At 62.4% G+C, this 16809-nt stretch overlaps 7 protein-coding genes and 2 non-coding genes across 9 annotated transcripts; 7 read left to right on the top strand and 2 right to left on the bottom strand.

Annotated features, from left to right (window-relative positions):
* Nucleotides 1-118: 118 nt before the first annotated feature.
* Nucleotides 119-779, bottom strand: GRX5 (monothiol glutaredoxin grx5; the record flags this gene model as incomplete). The annotated part of the gene is made up of 6 exons (XM_069350590.1): nt 119-204; nt 249-319; nt 354-430; nt 468-566; nt 619-711; nt 750-779. The coding sequence occupies 6 exons, from the start codon at nt 777-779 to the stop codon at nt 119-121; spliced, it is 456 nt and encodes a 151-aa protein (XP_069210976.1).
* Nucleotides 780-979: 200 nt separating this feature from the next.
* On the top strand, nt 980-1723 carry ibp1 (Cdc25 phosphatase Ibp1; the record flags this gene model as incomplete). Its single annotated transcript, XM_069350589.1, has 4 exons — nt 980-1105; nt 1144-1227; nt 1539-1640; nt 1676-1723. The coding sequence occupies 4 exons, from the start codon at nt 980-982 to the stop codon at nt 1721-1723; spliced, it is 360 nt and encodes a 119-aa protein (XP_069210975.1).
* A 962-nt stretch (nt 1724-2685) lies between these two features.
* On the top strand, nt 2686-4002 carry Q8F55_001977 (uncharacterized protein; the record flags this gene model as incomplete). Its single annotated transcript, XM_069350588.1, has 6 exons — nt 2686-2711; nt 2750-2851; nt 3019-3044; nt 3095-3488; nt 3545-3788; nt 3838-4002. 6 exons carry the CDS (start codon nt 2686-2688, stop codon nt 4000-4002), a joined length of 957 nt encoding a protein of 318 aa, XP_069210974.1.
* Nucleotides 4003-4796: 794 nt separating this feature from the next.
* Q8F55_001976 (uncharacterized protein) lies at nt 4797-5709 on the top strand (the record flags this gene model as incomplete). The annotated part of the gene is made up of 6 exons (XM_069350587.1): nt 4797-5020; nt 5078-5120; nt 5163-5219; nt 5256-5300; nt 5375-5537; nt 5627-5709. 6 exons carry the CDS (start codon nt 4797-4799, stop codon nt 5707-5709), a joined length of 615 nt encoding a protein of 204 aa, XP_069210973.1.
* A 396-nt stretch (nt 5710-6105) lies between these two features.
* On the top strand, nt 6106-7944 carry PFA4 (Palmitoyltransferase; the record flags this gene model as incomplete). The annotated part of the gene is made up of 7 exons (XM_069350586.1): nt 6106-6131; nt 6167-6501; nt 6646-6669; nt 6725-7044; nt 7082-7199; nt 7342-7362; nt 7448-7944. 7 exons carry the CDS (start codon nt 6106-6108, stop codon nt 7942-7944), a joined length of 1341 nt encoding a protein of 446 aa, XP_069210972.1.
* Nucleotides 7945-8038: 94 nt separating this feature from the next.
* Q8F55_001974 (uncharacterized protein) lies at nt 8039-10026 on the bottom strand (the record flags this gene model as incomplete). The annotated part of the gene is made up of 7 exons (XM_069350585.1): nt 8039-8752; nt 8798-8884; nt 8932-9015; nt 9055-9245; nt 9285-9424; nt 9471-9528; nt 9567-10026. 7 exons carry the CDS (start codon nt 10024-10026, stop codon nt 8039-8041), a joined length of 1734 nt encoding a protein of 577 aa, XP_069210971.1.
* Nucleotides 10027-10652: 626 nt separating this feature from the next.
* On the top strand, nt 10653-10763 carry Q8F55_001973. The gene has a single exon. It is a non-coding gene; the product is annotated as a tRNA-Leu (tRNA).
* A 2558-nt stretch (nt 10764-13321) lies between these two features.
* On the top strand, nt 13322-13403 carry Q8F55_001972. Its single transcript has one exon. It is a non-coding gene; the product is annotated as a tRNA-Arg (tRNA).
* Nucleotides 13404-14522: 1119 nt separating this feature from the next.
* On the top strand, nt 14523-16481 carry Q8F55_001971 (uncharacterized protein; the record flags this gene model as incomplete). Its single annotated transcript, XM_069350584.1, has 4 exons — nt 14523-14759; nt 14798-15568; nt 15604-16085; nt 16133-16481. The coding sequence occupies 4 exons, from the start codon at nt 14523-14525 to the stop codon at nt 16479-16481; spliced, it is 1839 nt and encodes a 612-aa protein (XP_069210970.1).
* Between the last annotated feature and the right edge of the window lie 328 nt (nt 16482-16809).

The raw sequence follows: 16809 nt of genomic DNA, 5'->3' as shown, positions 1-16809 counted from the left end.
CAGCTCACTCAGCCCTCGTCAGCAAGCCCCAGGCCGCACCGCCTTGCTCCCCCCCCCCCCTCTCGCCCCCCCGGCCCGTGACAAATGCATCAGTGTACAAGGTGGTACAGATTTTGTTTTACTTGGACTCCTCCTCGAGCGGGGGAAGCTCCTCAACAAGGCCCTCCTTGACAAGCAGCTTCTCGAGCTCGCCCGACTGGTGCACTGGGTCGTGTTAGCCCTGCCCCCTCCCCCGACCCGGTACCCACTCGAGATCATGATGTCGCAGCCGCCGACAAACTCGCCCTTGACGTACACCTGGGGGATGGTGGGCCACTCGCTGATCGTCAGCTGCGTTCCCACCCCAAACCCACCTGTACTCCTTGATGCCCTCGCGGAACTCCTGGTCGGCCAGGCAGTTGAACGAGACAATCTTCTCGCGGGGCACGCCCTGGCTTGTCAGCAAGCGGAGCGGGCCCGCAACCCACCTGCACCTCGAGGATCTGGACGACGGCGCGCGAGAAGCCGCACTGCGGCTGCTCTGGCGAGCCCTTCATGAACACGACGAGGGGGTTCTCCGTCACGGCCTGGGGGAGGGGTGTCAGCTTGGGGAGGTGACCGAGCCACCGAGCCACCCACATTGTCGATGAGCTTGCGCGCCTCGTCGGACAGGCTGCGGCGCTGCGCCAGCAGAGCCGAGGAGCGCGCGACCTGGGCGCGGGGGAGGGCGCGCTGGGGCGGGTGAGCGGCGCCGAGAGGGGGGTGCTTACGAGCGTGCGGAGACCGGCGCGGGCGAACATTGTGGACTGGGTGATGTGATGGATGGCGACCGCCGAAATGTCGCTGACTACCGCTTTGATTGTGACTGGAAGAGTTGGTTCCGAGTAGCGCCGCCCGGCTCGCGTGGCAAGATTCGGCCGGGCGGGCGGTGCGCCGAGCGGTGGAGGCCGCGGGGTGGGTCACTTTGCAGCGCCGACAACAACAACAACCCGACGCACCCATGCGCTGGGCTCTCGACGCAGCCCGCTCCCTCCGCGCTCTCCGTGTCCCGCTCCCCGCGCCCGCCCGCCGCGCCGCCTCGACCCCCGCCATGTCCCAGCAGAAATACCGCTACATCAGCGCCGACGTGCGTCGCGCCGATCACACACTACTGACGCCCCGCAGGACCTGGCCGCGCTGCTCAAGTCGGAGCCCGGGGGCGCGTTCAAGACGTGGGCCGTTATCGACGTGCGCGACAGCGACTTTGCGGTGCGTGCCCGCCGCTACATCCGCTGACAGTAGGGAGGGAACATTGTCGGCGCGGCAAACTACCCCAGCGAGGTGTTCCTCGCCGAGGTCGACGCGCTGGTCCGGCGCGCAGAGAATGGTGGGTTGTGCGCGGGGGGTGCGCTGACCCCAGTCCCCGTCGTCGTTTTCCGTAGGTGCTGTGCTGGGCTCGCTGACCCAAGACTGCGCGCTGTCGCAGGTCCGGTGAGTGGGCGGCGTACAAGCAGAGCTGACACGCAGAGGGCCCAAGGCCGCGAGGGTGAGCCCACGCCAACACACACCGCTGACCCCAGCGATACGCCGAGGCGCGCGAGGCGCAGCTGGCCGCCGCGGCGCCGGCGCAGGAGATCCTCGTCCTCCGCCAGGGGTTCGAGGGGTTCCAGTCGCGATACCGCGTGAGTCGGGCTCGCGACGCGACTGACGACGGCAGGACGACGCCGCGCTCGTCGAGAAGTTTAACAAGTTTTACCATGACTAGATAGATGCGAGATAGATGCGAGATGTGGGAGCGGGCGCGGCGGCAGCAGTTGTGGAGGGGCGATGGTGAGCGGTGGAGGGATGCGCGTGCCACTCGACAGCGGCATGGCCGTATCACTCCTTCCCATCAACATCAGACTCACGTTCGCGGTCAAGACACCGCGCTTCTTGCCCACCACCACCCAGTCGTCGGCGTTGGCCTGGATGTCAAACGCCACGCCGTAGGTGCGTGCCTTCGAGGGAAGAAGCAGCCCGGCGACTTGTACAAAGCTCGGCAGAAGCTCGTCCGCCTCTCCTCAACCCAGCCCAGCTGCTCACGTCGGTATTCGCCTTTCTGCGCTTGTTCCGCAGCGTCCCGTGTGACCATACCTCACGTCGTCAGCGCCGCCAGCAGGCAGCAGGTGGAGCGAGCGAGCCCCCCGAGCGAGCCCGCCAAACGGCGACCTCGAGTCACAATCAGAGCCACCCCAACATCACCCATCGCCCGGCGGCCACTCGCTTGGAGCGAAACAGTCACATGGGCGGAGACGTTGCGGCCCGCGCCCATCCGAGCAGGCTTATCGACGCTCGCCAAAAGTAATCAGCAGATGGCGGTGGAACACTCGGCGATCTGCGTGCTCCACCTCCACCATGGCTCGCACTCGACCTCATCACTCTCGGCACACTGTGCTCCGTGAGCCAAAGTTAGTCCTCACCTTTGCGGTCATGACGCGCAGACGACCCACGCGGCGACGCACGCGGCCGCAGCGGTCCGCCTATAGCCGCCGCACTTCAGGTGGGGTTGGTGGGGTGGTGGTGGAGGGCGCGGGCCAATAACGGCCCGACGCCTCCACACCTCCACCGGTGTCCGACCGAGCTGACGCCGCGCGATGGCGAGCTCGATGGCAACACGGCTGGATATAAGAGCGCGACGGTGCGTCATCGCTGCTGCTACCACCCACCACAGTAAACTACACTCGCAAAATGTCTCTCGGACGCATCCTCAAGCTGTAAGTGGCACCGTGCGGTGGCAGAAGCTCACAACCAGCAACAACGGCCTCCCCTTCCCCCAGATCGGGTTCGGCACCTGGCAGGCCAAGCCCGGAGAGGTCGAGCGCGCCGTCACCGAGGCCCTCAAGGCCGGCTACCGGTGCGTACGAGGCGGGCGAGGCGGGCGAGGCGGAGGGCAGGAAGGGGAGTGTGGCACTGCGCCCGCGCAGGCGTCAGTCAGCCCCAGTGGCTGCACCACCCCTCCCCCGACACCAGCCTTCCTGTCGTCTAATTCTGCGCCGTTCTGCTCGCTAACAAGCTCATCAGTCACGTCGATGCTGCATTGATCTACGGTGGGTTCACTAACCCCCAATGCTCTTAAGCCCTCGCTCACACCCTCCAGGCAACCAGAACGAGGTCGCCAAGGGCATCAAGGACTCGGGCGTCCCCCGCGAGGACATCACCCTCGTCTCCAAGCTCTGGAACAACTCGCACCGCCCGCAGGACGTCGAGGCCGACCTCGACACGTCGCTCAAGCAGCTCGGCACGTCGTACCTCGACCTGTGGCTCATCCACTGGCCTGTCCCCTTCGTCGCGGGCAAGGGCCTCGCCCCCGCCGAGAACGGCAAGGCCTTGATCGACTGGGAGGGCCCCTCCATCTCGGACACGTGGAAGGAGGTCGTGCGCATCTACAAGGAGACGAACAAGGTCAAGGCGATCGGCGTGTCCAACTTTACCGTCGCGAACCTGCAGCAGATCATCAAGGACACTGGTGTCGTGCCGGCCGTCAACCAGATGTGAGTGTGGCGTGGCGGAGGCCGGGCTGTGTTGCCGTTGCTAACCCACGACGCAGCGAGGCCCACCCCCAGCTCATCCAGCCCGAGCTCTTCCAGTTCTGCAAGGAGAACAACATTGTCATCACGGCCTACTCGCCCCTCGGCAACAACATCACCGGCAAGGCCCGTGTCATTGACGCGCCTGCCATCAAGGAGATTGCCGCGCGCCTCGGCAAGGAGCCCGCCCAGGTCCTCATTGCCTGGGGCGCCAAGAACGGCTTCGCCGTCATCCCCAAGTCGGTGACGCCTTCGCGTATCGCTGTGAGTTGCCACGCCGCTCTCGGCGCGCGGCCGTAGCTAACCCGCCCAGTCCAACTTTGAGACCTTTGACCTCACCGACGCCGACTTTGACGAGATCAACGCCTGGGGCAAGGCCAACCGCGTCCGCTCCAACATCCCCCTCCAGTACCCCAACAGCTGGGAGATTGACGTGTTCGGCGAGGAGGTTGAGAAGGGCCTCAAGCCGACGTGGTAGACGGACGGCCTGCTCGGCGCCGCCTTCGCTCCGCCCCGCCTGTAGCTATAGACTCGCTGTATGGCGACATGCATGTCAGTTGCGTATACATTCCGCTGCTGGGGCCTGATCGCTCTCATCAGCCCTAGGCCGAGAGTACGACGGTGGTGACGCGGCAGCAGCGCTATCGGTCGTGTGAAACGCGGTGTGAGGGGTGGGGGGTGTGGTGGTTAGTGCAACCTAGTCGTGGATAGCACTCGACATGTGCCAGCTAGCACCAACAAGTACGGCACGGCCACGGCCAGCCCGGTGGCCAGCCCGGTGGCCCAGCTGCCCGTCGCCAAGCCCCCCCAAGGTGTGTGCATGGTCCATGCCGGGAGCGAGTGACGACTAGTCGAGGCATGCCGCGGTGTCCTACAAAAGCACTCTGGCGCTATTCCCGGCGGGGAGATAAACGTGCACACAAGGCGAGGGAGAGATCCATCGTGAGAGTGACGCAGAGCGGTGTCTTCACCGAACAAGCCCTCTCCGCAGTCTCCCGGTGTGCGTGAATGCATGCATGCGTGCTTGTGTGCGTTGTGCGGTAAAGTCCGGGACGCCGACGCCGAGCGCACACAGAGGCTCGTCTCGGCGCCGCGCCGTGTGCCGGCAACCGAGGCCCGCGGCTCGCGGCGTTTGTGCCCACCAAGAGTTGAGATTACCACGATGCCATCTTCGCACAAGTTTTGTTGCAACAACTACCACTCTGTCGCCACTGCACGCTCCTCGTCTCTGCCGCATCCACCTCGCCCGTATCGACGACACCGCACCCACCAATGCCAGAACCATCAGCAGCGGGCTCGCTGCCAAACCGCCGCCGCTCGTCCCAGTCGACCCTCGCCAGCGTAGACATCCCCCACTCTCCCTTCTCGCCCCTCCGCCTCGGCGCCATCCTCCTCAAGCACGGCAAGTATGTCGCCGCCGGCGCGACCGGGCTGTGGTGGCTCGACATCCGCGCCGCCGGCGAGCACATCCTCGCGTCGCCCGATAGCTGGACAAGGTGGGACGGGGAGCAAGGCGGCAACCGCCGCATCGTAGTCGGCCACTGACTCCCCAGACGGTCCTTCATCGCCGCCATCGGCTTCCACGGCCTGACGGTGGTGCGTAGAGCTGGATTCCTCGTTTCGCAGCTCACCCCCCAGGCCGTCTTCCTCTACCTCGTGCTCTTCCTCCCATGGTTCCGTGGCTACACGCCCAACGTGAGCTCGACCGACCCACGCCGGCTGACACCACAGTACCCGAAATGGCAGCAGTCCGCGCGTCTGAGGCTCATCGTACCGGTGAGTGTGTAGCCGAGGCCTCGACGTGGCCCGGGCGCGAGCGAGCAAGCGAGCGCGAGTGCTGACAAGCCCAGCTGCTCACATCGGCCATCCTTCTCGGCTGGTCCACGCTCGTGTACGCGCTCAGCCACGCGTCGCACCCCACGCCGCGCGGCGCGATCCGCGATTCGATCCGCGAGGCCCTCAACGTCGACGACGAGGGCGCCGGGCTGAGCGTCTTTGGTGCCATGATGGGCGGTGAGTTGTCGCCGTGTCCTGTCCGGGCTAGATGCCGGACCGTGTGTCTCGGCTGCCCCATCGCCGCTGTTCCCCTGCTCATGCCCCAGCCACGGCCGTCTACACGCTCACATTCGGCCTCCTGGGCTTCCTCCCATCGCCCAACGTTCCCGTCCGCGTCAAGAAGGCGTAGGCGGAAACGGAGCAGGCGCGCGGGCGCCGACGGGAGCCCCCGTTCGTGACGATAATCTATTATGAGAACAGAGACGAATCAAGCTATACCCTGGCGATGATCTGACCACTGCATGCCATTGTGTGCGTGTACCTGTAGAATGCACCTAATAGTTGACGGTATGCATGGTCAACGGCTGTATCAGTGACGGCGAGCGGGCATGGGGTGCATTAACGAGCCGAGGTAATAGGGATTTACAATGACCTCATGGCCGATGCCCGCCTCGTCAAATCGGCGCCATGACCGAAGGACGACCCGCGTCGACCGCGCGTCGGTCGGCACTGCTTTCTCCACTTTGTTTCTCCAACTCCACAAAACAATCAACAACAGCTCCGACCCCACAGTCACTCGTTTACAATGGTCGACTGGGTCAAGCGCCTATGGTGGGTGGCTGCTCGGACGCGCTCCTAACCCGCAGGGTGGTGGCCACGTCCACGCTCATCGGCTTCATCTCGTACTCGTCGCAGCTCTTTGTCATCTGGCCATGGTACGGCTCGGTGGTGAGCGTCGACCTGCTGCGGCTGCTCGTGCCCTTCAACCTGCTCGTCGGCATGGTCTGGTGGAACTACTACCTCTGCGTGTCGACCCCGCCCGGCCATGTGCCCCAGGGCTGGCGGCCAAACCTCCAGTCGGCCGACCACATTGAAGTCAAGCGCGGCTCGCACGCGCCCCGCTTCTGCAAGCAGTGCGAACACTTCAAGCCGCCCCGCGCGCACCACTGCCGCCAGTGCAAGGCGTGTGTCCTCAAGGTGAGTGGGGGTGGTCGGGACGGGATTCCGTCCGCTGGCGCGGCGTGCAGAAATCGCACCAGGCAGAAATCACTGACCTTCGCGCTCCTCCCCAGCTTGACCGTGAGTCCTGACCACGCCTCACCCCTGCCCACCACTCACCGCTCAGACCACTGCCCATGGATCGCAAACTGTGAGCAGAGAGCCGCCGCACTGGCCCGGCGCCATGCGCCATACTGACGCCACAGGCGTCGGCTACTTCAACCACGGCCACTTTCTCCGCTTCCTCATCTGGGTCAGCATCGCCACGTCCTTCCACCTCGCCATGATGGTCTCCAAGGCGTACGAGTACGTCAAGAACCCATTCGCAGAGCCAGAGCTCGGCGAGCTCCTCTTCCTCATCTTCAACTTTGCCGCGTCGGTCCCCGTCTGGGTGTGCGTCGGCTTATTCGCAATCTACCACCTGTACCTCGTCGGCAACAACACGACGACCATCGAGCGCTGGGAGAAGGACAAAGTCGCGACGCTCGTGCGCCGCGGCAAGCTCGCCGAGATCAAGTATCCTTATGTGAGCTTGGTGTTGAGGTGCGACGAGCTGACCGCAGAACATCGGCTTCATCGCCAACATCCGCACCGTCCTCGGCGACAACCCCGCCCTCTGGCTCTGGCCCCAGAGCATGCCCGGATCGGGCATGTCGTTCCCAGTCAACCACGACGCTGGCGGTGAGTCGGCGGCAGAGTGGGCCGAGGCCGTCGCGCCGGACCAGGTGCCGGAGAGATACCAGGCGACGTGGAGCGCCGGCGCGGCGACCCCGCCGCTCCACTCGCACTCGGCGGCGCAGGCGCGCCTCCGCGCTCACCTCAGCAACGCTGAGCACATGGTATAGTGAGTCGACGTGAGCGGGCACGGCCGCACGACGCCGCGCCCTCGCGCGCCAATGTTGACACAGCCGCAGGGCTGACACGCGCAGATTCAGAGGTGCAGTACTCGTGGCCGCCGAGGGACCCGATACAGTACCCCAACCCGCCGCCGCCGAGCGGCAACGCATTCGTCTATGGAAACGGTTTTAACCCGGCTCTCCGGGCCTCTAATGGCGCTAGTCGCGAGCGCCGCCAACGTAATCAGCAAGCACAAGAGCGTCGCCCTTACTCGCACGCCAACCCCAGCAACTATGTGGCGCCGTGGGAGACGGATGCCGAGGACGACTCGGAACCCGACTCGAGCTCGTCCCCCGAGCGATACCTGTCCGACTATGACGACGACGACGTGCCCCTCCGCGCATACACTAGCGCGACCCGTGTGCGGAGGGGCAGCGAGGGCTGGGAGGTGCGCCCTGCCCCCGGGTGGTCGACGGGCACCACAGCGACTGCCGCGGCGCTCGAGGACGTCGAACGCGACGCAGCTCGCCCGCCCTGGGAGCAGTCTGGGCGATACAGGACATATGTGCCCGAGGAACAGGACCACTAGAATCTACCACTTAGACACGACTCTCATGACATGGCATTCACCAGATACACTTCATTCATTCTATTCATGTAGCAAGATGCCGACTACTCTGGCTCTACTCTGCACCCTCGTACGCATCCGCGTTCTGGATGATAGCGTGCACCCAGTTGACAACGGCGTGGTGGCCCTTGATGCTCGATCGCTCGTTGACAGTGTGAGCGCCGAACGAGCTGCCAGCGGAGAGGCCCACGAAGCGGTACACGTTCTTGGTCAGGTTGTAGTACATCTTGCAGTCGGTGTTGCCTGTCGACGCGAAGGGAGCGACGACGAGCTCCGAGCCATCCGCCGCAGGCAGGGATGCCTTGACTGTGCCAGCGAAGAGCTCCCACACACCGCCCGAGCTGGGAGTACGCGGGGCTGGCTCGAGGGGAATACCGAGGGTCTTGAGCTTGACGTAGTGCGATCCGATAGTGGCGTTGTTGTCACCCCACGCCTCAAACTTGAGATCGTGCTTCTTGGCGATACGCTCGACGAGGCGCGCGACGTGCTCCTGCGTGCTGGAAACCGACTCGTCAAAGTCGATGCGGAAGTTGACCTGCGCCGTCACGAGCTCGGGAAGCGCGTTGACCTTGACACCGCCGTTGATCACGTCGACGGCGATGGTGGTCCCGATCTGCGCCCGACCGCCCTTGTTGTCTGCAAACTCGTCGGCGAGCTTGTCCCAGCCCTTCTGCCCCTTGGCGAGCAGCTTGGTCCACTTCTTAGGGAAGTTTGTCGAGTGCTCTGAGGCACAGAAGAGCGAGGTGAGAATGGGTGATTTGGTTGTGAGCTGGGGATGGTCAATGGGTGCTTTCGTAGTACTTTCGGCACCCACCTTGGGCTGGAATGGATGATCCTCGAGAGTGTTAACAATCTGGGAGATGATGCCGATGCCAGTGTGGCGAGGGGGGACAGACGAGTGCTGTTACACAGGTCAGTTGGGCGAAGCAAATGGTCTGACTGACTCACGCCACCGTCAGTGCCAACCTCGATGACAATGTCGAGGTATCCCTTCTCGCCGAGGGCAGGCAGTGCGAACGGTGTTCCGTAGAACTGCGACGTCAGCTATGAAGAAACAATCAGACAGCTCACATCATCAGTAGTGCCGGCGCCCTCGTCGATGACGAGGAGAAGGCCGTCCTTGCCGTAGCGCTTCTCGAGGTAAGGGGCGATACGGCCCTGTCCGCGGCGAGCAAAGACCTCCTCCTCATCAAAGCCGTGGGAGAGGATGAGGGTACGGCGGGGCTTGAAACCAGACTCGAGGAGATAGGTGATCGCCTCCCCTGCATGGTGAGTTTGATGGATGACACGCGACAACTCACACTGCGCCACGAGCAAGGTCTTATCGTCGCCGGCCCCACGGCCCCATATGAACTCGCCGTCGTTGTGACCCGAGAAGGGAGGGTGTGTCCATCGATCGAACGTGTTGGGAGGCGCAGGGGTCACGTCGTAGTGAGACATACTGCGTGCGTCAGCTGGGCGAAGTCATATCGATGCAGCCTGCCTACAGGAGGAGAGGCTTAAGGCTTGGGTCCGAACCCTCGAACGTAGCCAAGATGCCGAGAGCTGCCGTGAGTTAGACCATCTCTACAACTCCAACTCACTATTGATGAACTCGATCTTGGCCGACTTCCAAGCGGTAGGGAAGGCGCTGCCAAGCCACTTCTGGAAGTGGAAGAAGGGCTTCCATCGGGGATCTTCATCTGGCTCTCCGTTGTCGTCGAACGACTCGGTCGGGATCTGAACTGCCTCCTGGAAGAGCTTGATGGACGAGCTGCGGAGCTCGTCGGTCCACTCGATCTTCTTGGGCGGGTACAGGGCCTTTGGTTGGGTCGGGCACTTGACATCGTCGGGGATGGCATGGGTCCAAGTCGCCTCCCGGACCTTCTCCGCAGCCACCGTGCTACTGATCCGGGAGAGGTGCGATGAGGCAAGGCTGGCGATGTAGCCGGTTGCGACGAGAGTGACGAGGACCTTGAACCACAGCTTGCCCTTGGCCTTGGGAGCGGCCGAGACTGGGTGAGGCAGCTCCTCTCCTGCTTGGGGTAGCGCTTTTTCAGCCATAGTTGGTAGGATGTTGTGTAAGCAAGACGAGATGGGGGTTGTAAGTCCTTAAAGTAGTCGGGTGGGCGTTACCCACATTGGTTGGGTGCCTGGGTGTATCGGTGATTGCCGATGACGTATTAGCACGCAGATAATGGCCGGTGGACCCTCCAGTCGGGCGAGTTGGGTGGGGGAAGGGTGACAAAGTGGCGGGGAGTGCAACATGCACCGAGTGTCAAGGCATGGGGGGTTGGGTGTGGGATGTGAGAGGAGGCGATAAGCTAGGTTGATGGGAATGATAGGGGAGCTTTGGTCATGACTGGCGGAGGCAAGCGAGGATGACGGGGTAGGGTCACCTTGATGGAGGAGGCAAGCCGCGCGTCGAAGTGCAGCTATGGGGAGGAGACGGAGATGAAAGAGAGTGTGAGGGAAATGAAGTGGGATGTGGAAGGGGTGGCCTGAAGTGTCAGTGCGATGGTGGGTGGTGATGAAGAGGAACAGAGAGGAGCAAGAGTGAAATGGTTGTTGTGCGCGAGTGACTGGGTGTATGTACGCACCTGGGTATCGATTTTTTGACAACCCCCCATGCACCACAGTCCAGCAGAGAAGCTCAAAACAGCAGCAGCGCCCTCCAGGGCACAGAGCAATCCGTCATGGCGAAATGGTAGCCGCGCCGCATTTAAGTTGAGACGTCTTCGAGCCTGTCTCACTTGACTGCTGTTCCTTCGGGAGTACAGGTTCGAGTCCTGTTGGCGGAGAGCGAAAGCCTTTTTGGGACTCTCTGGGCTGTCTAGAGGCCATGCAGGTGCTAGGGGAAGGGCAGGGGACCCGAGAGAAGACGGGGAAGACGAGGTGGGTTGGTGGGACGAGGTGGACGAGCAGAGGTGAGGTGTGATGGATGGCGCCTGATTTCTTTTTCCCTGGCCCTGGCTCCGTTATTGCCTCGATGGCTGGTGGCGAGCCAGTGCCGGTGGAGGGCGGCCGGGTGATGCCTTCCTCCAGCTGCCGCTGGGTGGGGGCCGCCCGGTGGGTGCATCTGCTGGAAGAGGGCGCAGGCCTAACGGCTGCTGGAGCTGTCAGTCGGTCGTCGTCACGACTGGCTGCCTGGCCACCTGGCTGCCGCGCTCACGCCCATCAGCGTTTTGTCTCTTCTTTCTCTTCTCTCATTGTCTTCCTTTTCCTCACCCTCCCAATCCTCTCTTCTCTTCGACCTCTTCATTCCTCTTTGTCGTAACACGCTCCAGCGTCCTTCCACAAACTTGAACAGTTCCACCTGTTCCTCCGCCCGACACCCAACTGCAGCGGTTCCCGTCCGGTAGCCCTCCCTTCGATTCTCATGGTCCTTACAGTAACAATGCTGGCTCTCCTCCACCTCCAACCGTCGCAATCCACCTCCAACCTTCGCAATCCACCTCCCCATCACCTCCCGACAGCTTGACAACTTGACCCTCTCCATCTCTCCATTCACACGACCCCATCCTCTGAAACTACGAGCGGCCTTCTCCTCGTCAAGAACCGTCGTCAAGAACATGCAAGAACCGTCGTCAAGAGCGAAGGAGCACGCGCAGCAAAGGGGCGGAGTTTGGGGCGATCTGAACCCCGCGAGAACGATCTCTGACACTTCACAGATCTCCTACGATCCCCGTCGGTTGCCCCATTGCCGACGGCAAACGTTGGTCGGTGCGTTGGACTTCTGGGTCACACCACTGCCGTGGATGACCACTCCAGGGTCCAACCAACAACAATACTGTGTTGTCTCCTTCGTACCACTGCGCTGTGGTACGATCGAGCCGGTCACTGAGCTGTGACTCGATTGAACACAATATTGGGCGGGCTCCTTCGTATCCACTGCGCTGTGGTGCGATTGAGTCTCATCGGGTAACACTGCGTTGCGGCCCACAACCCCAGTCGTACCGCTGCGCTGCGGTACGATTGAGTACAACTTCACTTTACTTTTCGTTTCTTTGCTTTTGGACACCGGTCATTGGGACTCGCCTCCCTCCAAGACCCGACCTGCTCCCAAGACCTGCTCCCACGGCCTGCTCCCAAGACCCGGCTCACTCCACCCGCCACCAGCGTCAAACCCAACTCGCCGCCCACATCGCAGTTCTCCCTTCCCCGGATGACGAGGGCGTTTTCGGTAGGCTTGTCGGTGGTCTCGAGAGGCAAGCAGCAGAACTATAATTGCCATTGTTTTATCTGGCCGAGACTATACGACGGGGAGGAAGAGGTTAAGAGGCAAGGCTGGGGTCTGGGATCTCGACGAAGCATCTTGAACCCTTACAAATGATGCTAACGCAACACAGGCCATACATTGCCCCTCGAGCAAGATACGACTGCTCCTCTTGAGTCCAAGTAGGACCGCCGGAGCATCTGAGAAAACACGTACCCGGCGCGGGGGATTGTTTCAAACCCTTCGATGGGCTCTCGCTCTCGCTTGTTGTCTGTCGAGGCGGTTCCAGTTCTGGTCGATCGGTTTGTGCTGATACCCCCCATGAAAGCTCTTCGATCCACCTAGCCTCGCCGGTCACAACACGTACCAGGTAAACCGCTGCTATCTCGGCGCAGTATTTGTTTCTGTGATCAGCATTTGTTTCTGTGACAGCTCGTCCCCGACACGTCGTCTGTCGACACGCCCCCTTCAACAATGCCCGAGGGCCCCAATTAAATGCGCGATGGCGGGTGGACAATGAACAAATACTACGATAAATTACTGTAGTGAGTACGTCACTGCGTTGTTTGTTGATGCGAGGCGTGCGACGGCAAGTGAACATGCGGCGTCGCGTTCGGCACACCCTGGGGCCGTGTGTTCCCCGTATCAAGCAGAAAAGTCGACGTGTATTTATCAACATCCCGAGCACTGTAAGTCAATAATCAAGGACTGTATCATCCAACCCGAGAAAGCCATGTCATTCGTCTTTCATCAAATACACTCGCTCGGTGCCGAGCCGCACGTCCCGCGTCACCGGACTCCGACGGTGTGTCGCCGCACCTCCGAAGGTAAGTTTACCAGAATCCCACGGTGCGCAGCTATTGACAGCGAAGAAAATGAAGAGCAGGCAGGCAGCACAGAAGGAGAGAGGGAGAGAGAAGAGGAGGTCGATTGCATGAGGCTCTTGGTGCTTGTACCCAATCAGGTTGAATGTACACGTTTACCGTGGTCTAGTCGGCGCACTGCTCTGGATGCACAGAGTGGAAAAGCATGCATCGATGGTGGTGGAGTGAGTCGTGCAGCGGTGGAGGACCAGTATATAGGGGTTGACGCGAGGAGCCAGCATCGACGCCGGCCCACCAGAAGGGCGTCCAGCTCAAAACATCTACTGTGGCGGAATCGGTAGACGCGATGCACTTCTAATGCATGTCCGTAAGGAGTACAGGTTCGAGTCCTGTCAGTAGAGCAAGCAACTAGCCTTTTTCACGCTGCTCAAGCAAGCGGGGGCAGGCGGTGCGGCATCGAGGCCCCATCAACGCCTCGTTGCGACGCGAGAGTTTGGAAAGAAGCCATCCACGCGTCGTCGGCGTCGGTGGGGTGCGCCCCCGCCCTCGCCCCGACCGACAGGGGCAGGGGCCAGTGCGGGGGTGGGAATTGGCGTCAGCAGGGGAGCCGAGGCCTGACGCACCTCCGAAGCGACGGCGCCGTGTGAAGTGGTGGGGTGCATGGGGTGATCGGTCGGCGTGACGACCGACAGACGGGGGCGCAGGGGGCGTGTGTGTGTTGTGCCACACTCGCCGGCCTGAGCGCGCTGCCTGCGGGGCGTCACAGCGAGGGGTTAGCGGGCGCCCCTCCCCTGATTATTGCGACTCATCTTCGACGTGCCCATCTTGGCGCGCCTCATTGCGAGATCGTCCCCGACGACGAGTGACGGCGGCGGCGTGGCGAGGGCGAGGCCCGACAATCGTTGGGTCAAAGTGGGTGGCAAATCCGGCCGCAGAGCAGCCGTTTTGTACCCGCCCTCTGGTGCGCACAATTTCGAATCCGCAGCAGCCGTCCTACTCGATTTCTGCCCCGAGTCGATATCTTGCGGACGTGTGCACAGCAGCGGAGTCGGAGTTGTACGCCGAGCACAGCACGGCACACGGCACCGCCCACTGCACACACCGCCACGCCGTCGAGTCCGTCGCCGCCACCGTTGCTTAAACCTTGTTTGGGTGGCGAGCGGGTGTATTTCCGTCTATTGCCCCACGTGCAATTTCCCTGAATGCGTCACTATCACGGGGTATCGCCCGCGTACCCCGCTCCGTCGCGGTCGCTGGGTGGGTGGTGCTTGCGTGCGCCGCCTACTCTGCCGCGACTCGGCTTCGACTCGGATTCCACTGTGCGCGATACAATCATCCTTCCTCCCCCCCCCGCTTCGCTTCGTCTACAAATACAGGCGCCTGTGCCAAAGGTCGCCACCACCACACTGCATCCCCTTCGCCTTCTCCCCTTCTCCCCAACCCCACGCGCCCTAGCACGGGCAGCGACTCGTCACGTTCGCCGCTCCTCGCCCAGGCCGTCTGATGCCCAGTTGCCACCAATGACGACCCTTCGCTCGTTCCAAGCAGAAATAGCAAACTTCTCGCACGAGAAGCAGATCCAGTCAATACAGGCTGCTCGCGACGCCCACGCAGCTGCCGAGCAGGCAAAGCACCACAAGCCCAAGCCTGCCCCTGCCCCTGCCCCAACACAACAGCAGCCTCCCACCTCGCCCATAAAGACGGGCCAGGTCCTCGTCGAGTCCGAGGTCGTAGAGGAGGCCGAGGTCCCAATAGCGGTGGGTTGGCGAACTTGGTGACCAGTGCTGACGGCCAGGACCTCCTGATCACCGCAGAGGATGACGCCTTGCAAGCGCGCCTCGCGTCGTCGCTTCTCCGCCGCCGCGGCGAGATAATCGTCTCGCTTGGCCTGCACCCCGACGACGGGCAGGGCGGCGCGTTCGGCGAAGCGATCACCACGGCGCAGCTCGACACTGCCATCGCGCGCCTGACCAAGACGTGCGAGGCGCTCAAGGCTGATGTCACCGAGCTCTACCGCGAGAAGGCTGTCGGAGGCGCCGACAGCCCCTTCGGGTGCTGGCTTGTGCGCCTCCGTCCAGCCGGCATGGAAGAGGTCATGGAGGTTCGCGTCGCGGTCGTCGGCAATGTCGACGCCGGCAAGAGCACCACCCTGGGCGTGCTGACGCGTGGCGGTCTCGACGACGGACGCGGCAAGGCGCGCATCGCCCTCTTCCGGCACCCTCACGAGGTCGAGACGGGCCGCACGTCGTCGGTCGGCGGAGAAATCCTCGGCTTCACGACAAAGGGACAGCCCATCTTCCCCGAGCATATCTCGGACGTCGGCACCGCCAAGCGCGAGAAGCTTACGTGGGAGGAGATCTGCAAGCGCGCCTCCAAGGTGGTCTCGTTCATCGACCTCGCCGGTCACGAGCGCTACTTCAAGACGACTCTCTACGGACTGTCGGGCTGCGCTCCCGACTACGTCATGCTCATGGTCGGCGGCAACGCTGGTCTTATCGGCATGTCCAAGGAGCACCTCGGTGTTGCGCTGGCGCTGAACGTGCCGATCGCCGTCTGTGTGACCAAGGTGGGTTGTGGTGTGAGCGCCGTGGCTGACGACAGATCGACATGACGCCTCCCAACATTCTCGAGCAGACCATCAACATGCTGGTCAAGGTTCTTAAGAGCCCCGGGTGCAGGCGCGCGCCGTTCTTCGTCGAGAACCCAAGACAAGCCGTGGACGCTGCGCGTAGGTTGGCCAACCCCAACGCCACCGGGCCGAAGCTCTGCCCCATCTTCATGGTGTCGAATGTGACGGGCCACAACCTTCCCAACCTGCGCACCTTCCTCGACTGCCTGCCCTCGTCGCAGATGGACGAGAAGTACGTCGCCGATGCTCCTTTCGAGTTCCAGGTCAGCGACGTCTTCTCGGTGCCCTTCGTCGGCACCGTCGTCAGCGGCGTTGCTACGGCTGGCACGGTCAAGCCAAACGACCAGGTGCTGCTTGGTCCCGACTCGCTCGGCCACTTCATTCCAACCGTGGTCAAGACGATTGAGCGGAAGCGTGCGAGGGTGGACTCGGCCGAGGCCGGGCAGAGCGTTGCGTAAGTCGGGTGTTGATTCGGCTCGTCGGGCATTGCTGACCCCTCAGCCTTGCTCTCAAGCGGATACGCCGCCCCCAGGTCCGCAAGGGCATGGTGCTTGTGGCCAAGAGCGACACTCCTCCCAAGGCCGTGATGCGCTTCGAGGGCATGGTCATGGTGCTTCATCACTCGAGCACAATACAGCCCAAGTACACTGCCATGCTGCACTGCGGCCCGATCCGCCAGACTGTTCGCATCGTCTCGCTCGACCACCCCTCTGGCCTGATACGTACGGGTGACCGCTCCAAGGTCGTGTTCGAGTTCATCAGCCACGCCGAGTACGTGAAGGAGGGGCAGCTGATCCTGCTCCGTGAGGCCAAGACCAAGGTGCTTGGTGTTGTAACAAAGGTGTTGTGAGCGAGGTGCGCCAACCCAAACATGTGTCATCAAAGCCGAGGAATCGTCTTGTGTAGTTGTGCCCTTTTTCTTTCTTTGCTCGTCCGGCAGTCGGGTTATGCATCTGCTGGCGTGTGTGGGGGGCAGGGGTTGGGAGTACCCTCGATGCCATGGAGGATGACGGGCAATGGTCCGCAGCTCTGATCGTCCAGAAAGCTGAAAGTGTCAACAACTCAAAGCCACGCGGGAATGACGTCAAGATCGACCAGAGAACCAAAGTCAACAACAAGCAGCGCAGCAAGTGTCGGTCGTTCTGCCAGTTGCAGCCCATCGCCGACATTCCGACATA

The sequence above is a fragment of the Vanrija albida genome, assembly GCF_041260175.1.
Source record: "Vanrija albida strain AlHP1 chromosome Unknown contig_2, whole genome shotgun sequence".
Classification (NCBI taxonomy): domain Eukaryota; kingdom Fungi; phylum Basidiomycota; class Tremellomycetes; order Trichosporonales; family Trichosporonaceae; genus Vanrija; species Vanrija albida.
Note: the sequence above shows the minus strand (reverse complement) of the source record. Positions and strands in the feature narration are given on the sequence as shown.